The sequence below is a fragment of the Channa argus genome, chromosome 15 (assembly GCF_033026475.1).
Source record: "Channa argus isolate prfri chromosome 15, Channa argus male v1.0, whole genome shotgun sequence".
Taxonomy (NCBI): domain Eukaryota; kingdom Metazoa; phylum Chordata; class Actinopteri; order Anabantiformes; family Channidae; genus Channa; species Channa argus.
Genome location: NC_090211.1, coordinates 16840209 through 16850900, shown reverse-complemented (window position 1 = coordinate 16850900; position 10692 = coordinate 16840209). Strand labels below are relative to the sequence as shown.

At 37.0% G+C, this 10692-nt stretch overlaps 2 gene segments (V, D, J or C); both read left to right on the top strand.

Moving 5' to 3' along the window:
* The first annotated feature begins 480 nt into the window (after window positions 1–480).
* Window positions 481–940, top strand: LOC137100113 (immunoglobulin heavy variable 3-11-like). The segment is given in 2 exon segments: window positions 481–526; window positions 633–940. Coding segments are annotated over 2 exon segments (354 nt in total).
* A 5134-nt stretch (window positions 941–6074) lies between these two features.
* Window positions 6075–7972, top strand: LOC137100112 (immunoglobulin heavy variable 1-46-like). The segment is given in 2 exon segments: window positions 6075–6141; window positions 7656–7972. Coding segments are annotated over 2 exon segments (384 nt in total).
* The last annotated feature ends 2720 nt before the right edge of the window (window positions 7973–10692 follow it).

The following is a 10692-nucleotide window of genomic DNA, read 5'->3' as shown; positions in this document are numbered from 1 at the left end:
AAAAAAGCTCTGAACATGACATTTTCAGAAAATATATAAAAAGATAATTAGTAAGATGTGTTCAAGTTGACACTTAAGCATATTTTTTCATTCTACATCTGACTTACTATGTACTTTATTCATAAAATTACCTGACTCTTGAAATAACATGATTCTGTTTAACTAACATAAATACTACATGTTTCACTGTGAGATTTATTAGACAACTGCTGATTGTACTGCTGACAACTGAGATTTAAAAATTGTGTTAATATTCATATGGTAGTGTTTTTATTGCTGATGGATGTTTAACACAAAGAAATGTGAAAACAAAAAGTTAAAATAAAGTCAAACACAACACTGACTGCATATAATTCAACAAGCATCATAAGTCCATTTCCTTTCTGAGAGGTGGAGTCAATGCAAAATTCACATGTCTTCCACCTACTTATCTGTCTGCAGAGAGGATGACAGAGGACAGTGGACACACAGTTTGACATGATGGACTATAGGTTCGGGCTGATGCTGTTATCTCTCTGCTGTGCAGGTGAAGAATTCTACTAATCTCAAAATGAAATTGTTTTATTTTTTGTCTTGTTTTTTCATGTAACATCCTAACTAACATAATATACATATCTTATGTTTTTTACCAGGTGTTGATGCTCAGACTCTGACAGAATCTGAACCAGTGGTTAAAAGACCTGGAGAATCCCACAAACTGACCTGTACAGCCTCTGGATTCACATTCAGCAGCTACAGGATGGCCTGGATCAGACAGGCTCCTGGAAAAGGACTGGAGTGGGTTGCGAGTATATACAGTTCCGACATCAACTACTCTCAGTCAGTCAAAGGCCGGTTCACCATCTCCAGAGACGACAGCAGACAGCAGGTGTATCTGCAGATGAACAGTCTGACAACTGAAGACTCTGCTGTTTATTATTGTGCTCGACACTCACAGTGACTGAAGTTGGTTGAGCAGCTGTACAAAATCCTACTGTTACTATGTCCCTAATGTCCATAAGTCTTCAAGTGTTAAAAATTATAGCTCTATTTTTATTTTTTAGAAAGAACATGTATTTTTTAAAAGGGGAGGGGGGATATATTATATTAAACAAAGTTGCTTACATATTTAAACACAAATCCATGTTTGAGATAAAACATACAAATGAAAAAAAGTTTGTTTTTCGTACACATTGTTAAACACCTTTAAAAAAGATAAATTGTCTGAATAAGACAGATGTCTCAGCAACAACATGAAATTCACACACTGTAACTTGGTTAAACGCTGTTTTTCCACTAGTTTAATTTGAATATCTAAAATATTTTGCAGATAATCACATGAATTTTAGAGGCTCCACATGTCTGTGTATGGTTTGTCAAATATCTACACTGACACATGAAAGTTTTATTTAAGCACAACTTCAAACCTCGAACCACCAGAACAAACTGTCACAGTGGAAACTTCTGCTCTCACCTAACTGCAATAATTAATAACAGCAATGAATAATAACAGCAGCCTGAGGACACACATGTTTACTATTGTTGGCTCACAGTTACACAAACCAGCAACAGACCTGAACAAAAACTTACAAACTGATTGAAAATTTTGTATTTACTTTCAATACATTTAATTAATAAAAATTATTTAATATGAAACATTAATTTATTTCCACTGCAGCTCACATTTGTACAGCAGAGACTCACATGAAGGACATGACTCATTTTCAGTTCTCATTGTAGAGAGGATGGACTACAGTCTACAGACAAATGCAGACTTTGCTGTGATGTGGCCAAGATAAAAATAAATAGCCCCTGACTGCTGCTCCATGATTAAAGATGATCCCTTGTTGCATAAGAGACCATCTTCTTGTGGAACTGTTAGCAAACCTGTAGAGGGACGTCTAACTCTTTGTTCCATACAGTGCAAACACCACACAAGCAGCTGTCTGATTCCAGACAGAACAATAGTGCAGTGAACCACAGCAGCAACAACACAAAGGAAACAAGTGTTTTCTCAAGTTTGTTCTGTCTTCTTTCTTCTATGGTAGTTGATGATCACTATTTCTGTGTTTATAGATACAGAGGATATTTAAAAAGGTTACAGTATTAGTAAGGTGTAAGTAAGGTGTATTTAAGTCAATGTGGTGAACTGACAATAAAGCTGATTGTTTTTAATGCTTAACAATCTGTTTATGTTCATACTTAAGCTGTGTTCATAGAAAACTATTGTTGATAATATGAATAAACATGTTTCAGTGTCTAATGTCTAAACTGAGATTAAAGAAATGTTAAACATGTTGGGAAAAATAATCAAACTCGAGACTGAATATAATTTAACACGTTCAACAAAAATCACTAGTCCAGTTCCTCATTGTGAGGAGGAGTTAATGCAAAACTCACATGTCTTCCACCTACTTATCAGTCTGCAGAGAGGACGTCAGAGGACAGTGGACACACAGTTTGACATGATGGACTATAGGTTCGGGCTGATGCTGTTATCTCTCTGCTGTGCAGGTGAAGAATTCTACTAATCTCAAAATGAAATTGTTTTATTTTTTGTTTTGTTTTTCATGCAACATCCTAACTAACATAATGTACATTATGCTTTTCAACAGGTGTTGATGGTCAGACTCTGACAGAATCTGAACCAGTGGTTAAAAGACCTGGAGAATCTCACAAACTGACCTGTACAGCCTCTGGATTGACAATCAGTGGCTACTACTTGGCCTGGGTCAGACAGGCTCCTGGAAAAGGACTGGAGTGGGTTGCGAGTATATACAGTTCCGACATCAACTACTCTCAGTCAGTCAAAGGCCGGTTCACCATCTCCAGAGACGACAGCAGACAGCAGGTGTATCTGCAGATGAACAGTCTGACAACTGAAGACTCTGCTGTTTATTATTGTGCTCGACACTCACAGTGACTGAAGTTGGTTGAGCAGCTGTACAAAATCCTACTGTTACTATGTCCCTAATGTCCATAAGTCTTCAAGTGTTAAAAATTATAGCTCTATTTTTATTTTTTAGAAAGAACATGTATTTTTTAAAAGGGGAGGGGGGATATATTATATTAAACAAAGTTGCTTACATATTTAAACACAAATCCATGTTTGAGATAAAACATACAAATGAAAAAATAAAAAGTTTGTTTTTCGTACACATTGTTAAACACCTTTAAAAAAGATAAATTGTCTGAATAAGACAGATGTCTCAGCAACAACATGAAATTCACACACTGTAACTTGGTTAAACGCTGTTTTTCCACTAGTTTAATTTGAATATCTAAAATATTTTGCAGATAATCACATGAATTTTAGAGGCTCCACATGTCTGTGTACGGTTTGTCAAATATCTACACTGACACATGAAAGTTTTATTTAAGCACAACTTCAAACCTCGAACCACCAGAACAAACTGTCACAGTGGAAACTTCTGCTCTCACCTAACTGCAATAATTAATAACAGCAATGAATAATAACAGCAGCCTGAGGACACACACGTTTACTATTGTTGGCTCACAGTTACACAAACCAGCAACAGACCTGAACAAAAACTTACAAACTGATTGAAAATTTTGTATTTACTTTCAATACATTTAATTAATAAAAATTATTTAATATGAAACATTAATTTATTTCCACTGCAGCTCACATTTGTACAGCAGAGACTCACATGAAGGACATGACTCATTTTCAGTTCTCATTGTAGAGAGGATGGACTACAGTCTACAGACAAATGCAGACTTTGCTGTGATGTGGCCAAGATAAAAATAAATAGCCCCTGACTGCTGCTCCATGATTAAAGATGATGCCTTGTTGCATAAGAGACCATCTTCTTGTGGAACTGTTAGCAAACCTGTAGAGGGATGTCTAACTCTTTGTTCCATACAGTGCAAACACCACACAAGCAGCTGTCTGATTCCAGACAGAACAATAGTGCAGTGAACCACAGCAGCAACAACACAAAGGAAACAAGTGTTTTCTCAAGTTTGTTCTGTCTTCTTTCTTCTGTGGTAGTTGATGATCACTATTTCTGTGTTTATAGATACAGAGGATATTTAAAAAGGTTACAGTATTAGTAAGATGTAAGTAAGGTGTATTTAAGTCAATGTGGTGAACTGACAATAAAGCTGATTGTTTTTAATGCTTAACAATCTGTCTGTGTTCATACTTACACTGTGTTCATAGAAAACTATTGTTGATAATATGAATAAACATGTTTCAGTGTCTAATGTCTAAACTGAGATTAAAGAAATGTTAAACATGTTGGGAAAAATAATCAAACTCGAGACTGAATGTAATTTAACACGTTCAACAAAAATGACTAGTCCAGTTCTTCATTGTGAGGAGGAGTTAATGCAAAACTCACATGTCTTCCACCTACTTATCTGTCTGCAGAGAGGACGTCAGAGGACAGTGGACACACAGTTTGACATGATGGACTATAGGTTCGGGCTGATGCTGTTATCTCTCTGCTGTGCAGGTGAAGAATTCTACTAATCTCAAAATGAAATTGTTTTATTTTTTGTTTTGTTTTTCATGCAACATCCTAACTAACATAATGTACATATCTTATGTTTTTCAACAGGTGTTGATGCTCAGACTCTGACAGAATCTGAACCAGTGGTTAAAAGACCTGGAGAATCTCACAAACTGACCTGTACAGCCTCTGGATTGACAATCAGTGGCTACTACTTGGCCTGGGTCAGACAGGCTCCTGGAAAAGGACTGGAGTGGATTGCGAGTATATACAGTTCTTACATCAACTACTCTCAGTCAGTCAAAGGCCGGTTCACCATCTCCAGAGACGACAGCAGACTGCAGGTGTATCTGCAGATGAACAGTCTGACAACTGAAGATTCTGCTGTTTATTATTGTGCTCGACACGACGGACACAGCGACTGAAGTTGGTTGAGCAGCTGTACAAAATCCTACTGTTACTATGTCCCTAATGTCCATAAGTCCATTATTAGAGCTTCATTCTGGTTTAGAGTAAGAAGATGTATTTTTCTAAAGGGGAGGGAGGGGAGTGGGGTTAGAATGAACAGTATTAAGCAAAGTTACTTAAACATTTAAACACACATTTATCCATGTTTGAGATAAAATTACAAATGGAAAAATAATGTTTGTTTGACAACAAAATAAATGAGTAGCTGCACAATTATATTTATCCTCACTGGTCTGACACAGTTTTACCTCTAAAGGTTTAACTTTAGTTAAAGTTGAGGAATTAGGAAAAATGAAGTATTTGCAGTAATTACTGACGTTCCATGAACACAGCCACACTAAAAAAATGTTCACACTAATATGGTGTGTAATTCATATCAAAAGCCTCATTTTCCGTACACAAACTATCTCATCATCCACAAATCATTTTCATTCATTAATTTCTCTGCACATTCCTTTAAACTGTTTGTTGCCAAGCATTAGCTAAAAAATCAAATAATCGAACAAAACCATCATTTTATGTTTTGAAGCGTCATCAGTACATTGTATTAAAAAAACAGTTACAGTTCCTCCTTTGAACCACCAGGGGTCAGACAAGAACTGCTTGTGTTTCTCATTCGGATTCTGGTGACACTGATGGAAGATGGAGCATTACTGAAAGTAACAGAAGTGAGGACATTACTGACTCACTTAGAACAAATATTTTCAGTCAGTCTTTGTGTCTGTGACTTGTCATTGACACCCTACAAATAATGTATGTACAGCAGTATGTGTCTGTACAGTAGGTGTTTCCTGTCAATGTGCACTAAGACAAGCTGCACCCACAGACTAATAGATTTAATTCTTATAAAACCCCATTCGTAAATGTGTTCCCCTTTTGCCACTAAAATAAGAATAAATACAATATGATACTGTGTCCAGTTTTGACATACAACACATTTCCACTATGACTTTAACTACTTGTTTAACATTTCTGCTTCTAGCAGCAGTTTCTGGTAAATACCACACGTATCTGCCTTTTTCTTTGTCAGTGTTTCCTTTGGCTCAGTTCTGATCAAACTGTCTTTTCTCTTCAGGTGTTTGCAGTCAGACTCTGAGTCTGAACCAGTGGTAAAGAGGCCTGGAGAATCCCACAAACTGACCTGTACATATGCAGGAATATCTGACAGAGATGCTGTTGTCAGATGGATCAGACAGGCTGAAGGAAAAGGACTGGAGTGGGTTGCCTTCATTTCTGCTCCAAGTGGAAGCGTTATAGCTTATTCCACATCTGTCAAGAATCGTTTCACCATTTCCAGAGACAACAACGTGGATCAGGTGTATCTGCAGATGAACAGCTTGACGACTGAAGATTCTGCTGTTTATTATTGTGCTCGAAGGCCACAGTGACCCAGGAAGTTACAGAGCTGTACACAAACCACTGCAGATGTCACTGTGACACTAAGTCTTATAAAAGTACCTTTTTTGTTTTAGTCTGTATATCTCTAGATATTTCTTTTTTAATCTTTTTTTTAATTTTTTGCATGAAAAAAACTAAATAACAATCAATGTGCCATTTCTTTTAATTTTTAGCCCAAATTATATCAGAATTAATTAGTTTGAAAAGTAAGCTGAAATAAACTTAAATTAAAAAAAAGATTCAGCTGTTTAATATCCTGCTCGACACCCATAGAGACTGAAGTTGTCTTAGTAACTGTACAAAATCCTACTGGGTTCACAGACTTTTTACTTTGGCTCGTAGTTAATGTCTTTAAGTCTTCAAGTGTAAATGATGGGTCCATTGTTGTTTTTTAAAAAGATCATATTTAAGTGGGTTTTGAAGTGAACAATATTGAGGATTATTTAAATTGAAAAAACAGAAAAAGGTTTAAAGTGAACAATATTAATCAAAGTTGCTGACATATTTTTATTATATACCACTGAACTTTTTTTTTTCATTTCGCAGTAGAGATAAAATAAATAAATAAATAAATATAAAGTTTTTCTTTTACTCACATTGTTGAACACCACCTTTAAAAAGAAACAGTTTGATAAAACAACGATTAAAGAACAAGACAATGTTTCCACTACTTTAATTTTAATATTTAAAAATATTTTGCTGATCCATCAGTGGGGAGAAAGAAACTTGTTAAATAGTGAAGAACAAGTTTCTTAACCACAAATAAACATCTATCTGTTGCATTAAAAGTGCAGAATCTGCAGCCTGAGGACACAGATGTTTATTTCTGTCTCCGTGGACTTACACTGACAAACCACCAACAGACCTGCACAAATACCCAGAAATCCATGTGACTGAATCACATAAACATTCATATTTAATTTAAATATGAAACCTTTGTTTTTGCAATTTGACTAAAGTAAAAAAAACAGAGAGACATCGTAGAGACAGTGTTCTTATGGAAATGTACTGTATCTGTGTCCCACATTCTCTAAGCAAACCTGTAGAGGGAGCTCTATGCAAACTCTTTGTTCCATATAAACACATCAGCTGCTGCCATAAACTGGAGCAGAACACTGGTGCAGCTTTATACATTTCTAAGGCTGAGACTAGAAAACACTGATTTACTGTGCAGCGGCAACAAAATGGAAAGAAGTATTTTCTGGAGTTTATTATGTGTTGTTACTTTTCATGGTGAGAAAATATTCTGTGTTTAGTCACTGAAGAGTTTTGTTCTTCTTTTGTAAATATCACTAGTTTGATATTGATAATTATTTATTTTTCTGCTTAAAGGGGCTTTGAGTGAGATCAAACTGGACCAGTCTGACTCTGAGGTGAAAAGACCTGGAGAGACAGTGAAGATGTCCTGTGTCATATCTGGGTTTGACATGACAAGCTACTACATGCACTGGATACGACAGAGACCAGGAAAAGCTCTGGAGTGGGTTGGGAGGATGAATACAGGTTCAAACTCTGCTAGCTATGGCAGCTCCTTTCAAAGTCGTTTCACCATGACTGAAGACGTCCCCAGCAGCACTCAGTACCTCGAGATCAGTAGTCTGACAGTGGAAGATTCTGCTGTTTACTTCTGTGCTCGAGAGACACAGTGACTGAAGACAGTGGACCAGCTGCACAAAAACATCCACCCATAGGAAGATGTGATGTGATCTCAGTGACATCTGGGTTTTCTCAACACCTGCAAAAGCACTTTGACATGTCGATGTTAAACATGTTTCACATTTTTTTTACAAACTGTTAAAAATAAGCTAACTGATGTAATTTCATGTGATGTCTCTGTTATAGTAGTGAAATGTATTATTGACTAACCTGCCATATTTATAACATAAAACATATACTTCACCAAATAAGAAAAAACAAATAAAAGTAGATATGAGAAAAGAAGTAGATATTTTAAAAAGATAATTAGCAAAGTGTGTTCAAGTTAATGCAGTAAAATTACAATTTATTTTAAGGTTAACACTTTGTTTTTGATCAGACTTTAACTACTTTATTCCTACGGTTGCATTACTGTAAACACAACAAACACAAGACTGAATTAAACTCAACACATTCACCAAAATTCACCAGACCAGTTCCTCATTTTGAGGAGCAGCAAATGCAGAGCTCAAGTCTTCCACCTTATCTTTCTGCTGTGAGGATGAGATGAGAGGGGTCGGCTTCAATCCCGGCTGCTTTTCTTCAGGTCCTGGAGACGTACAGCTCCTGGAGAGATGGGAGGCTGCAGCCAATAACCTTCTCAGCTGAGTGAATGATGCGCTGCAGCTTGGCCTTGTTCCTGGCTGTGGCTGCAGCAAATCAGACTGTGATGGAGGATGTGAGAATGGATTCGATGATGGCAGTGTATGTTCACCAACATCTTGACAGTGAGGTGAAACTTCTTCGGCTGCCCTATAACAGCAGTGAATGGTGAGGGAGCTGATATTCTGCTCCCACTTGAGCTCTTGGGTGATTGTGGGGCCCAGGAAGCGGAAGGACTTGAGAGAGGTCACTGGAGTGGTGCAGAGGGTGACGAAGGGAGGGGGGCTGGTCTTTCCTGAAATCCTGCTAATGGTCATTGAGTCAGAGATGTGATTCCCCAGCCTCACAAACTGCTGTCTTTCATTGTCGTCTGTTTTTGTCCTGCACTTTGGAAAAAACCAAAAGACTCATACCAAAGGATCTGAGAGCATGGTAAATGTTGCATGTTTGTAACCAGACAAATACTGTTTATAAAGAATGTTGCCCAATGTTCAGAGTGTGTGATGAGAAAATGAGATTCATTCAAAATTTAGTTCTCTTGTAACTAATTTGAATAAAACGTGTTTCAGTGTCAGAGATGCTGAAACTGAGATAAAATGTAGATCAATAAAAATGTTGGTTGTCTAACTGTCTCTGAAGGAACAAACATTAATTCACCACTTTGACTAAACATCTGCGATTCATTCGATTACTCTCTGTGAGGAGGAGTCAATGCAAAACTCAGAAGTCTTTTTATTGGACTTAATAGTGCCCAGTATAGTGTGTCTAAAAATCACATGGTGTTGTTATTATTACTGAATTCTATTTAACACAAATTAATCCATAACAGTCAATCAGAACACCAGAGTTATAGGAAACTAAAATTATGCACCACTTTGACTAAATAGCTGCAGTGCAGTTGTTTTTTCCCTGTGAGGAGGAGTCAATGCAAAAGACAAATGTCTTCCACCTTATCTGTCTGCAGAGAGGACGACAGAGAACAGTGGACACACAGTTTGACATGATGGACTACAGGTTAGGGCTGCTGCTGTTAACTGTCTGCTGGGCAGGTAAAACGTTTTACTGATCTCCAATTGATGTAGTTTGTTTTTAACATAACATCTAAACTCACATGCAGTTTTGCTTTGTGTCTTTTTCAGGTGTTGATGCTCAGACTCTGACAGAATCTGAACCAGTGGTTAAAAGACCTGGAGAATCCCACAAACTGACCTGTACAGCCTCTGGATTCACATTCAGCAGCTACTGGATGGCCTGGGTCAGACAGGCTCCTGGTAAAACACTGGAATGGGTTGCGAGTATGTACGACAGTTCTAACATCCGCTACTCTTCCTCATTCAAAGGCCGGTTCACCATCTCCAGAGACAACAGCAGACAGCAGGTGTATCTGCAGATGAACAGTCTGACAACTGAAGATTCTGCTGTTTATTATTGTGCCAGAGAGACACAGTGACTGAACTTGGTTGAGCAGTTGTACAAAATCCCACTGGGTTGACAAACTATTTCACATAGTTAATCTCCTTAAGTCTTTAAAGGTTTAGAAATTATAGCCCTATTCAGATCTTTCAGACAGATAATATTTAATCAGGATTAAAGTGAATAATATTAAACAAAGGTGATAAAATGTTTAATATATACCAATAAAAGCTTGTATTGTTGACTCCAGGGTGGAGTTTCGTTTCCACGCACTTTGTTGAACATAAAAGGCGAAAAAAAAAAACCAACAACTAGAAGCTTATTGTCTGAACAAGACAGATGTCCACACTACATGTCACTTGGTAAAACATTTCCACTATTTTAATTTTAACATCTACAAACATTTTGCTGGTAATCACAGGTTTCAGAGGCTCCACTGTCTGTCAAACATCTGCACACACTGAAACATTATAACAGAACAAACCCCAGCCTATAATTGTTTTCTCAGTCTTTTCAAATTTAAAATTTTTTCCTTGCGCTCTCAGTTTAGTGCACTAGAAAAAGTTGCAACTTTTTACCGCACAAAATCAAACTGTTTGAGTGACCACATTTATCTCATTTCTGTCCATGAAGTCACTAAAAACATATCACAAAACAC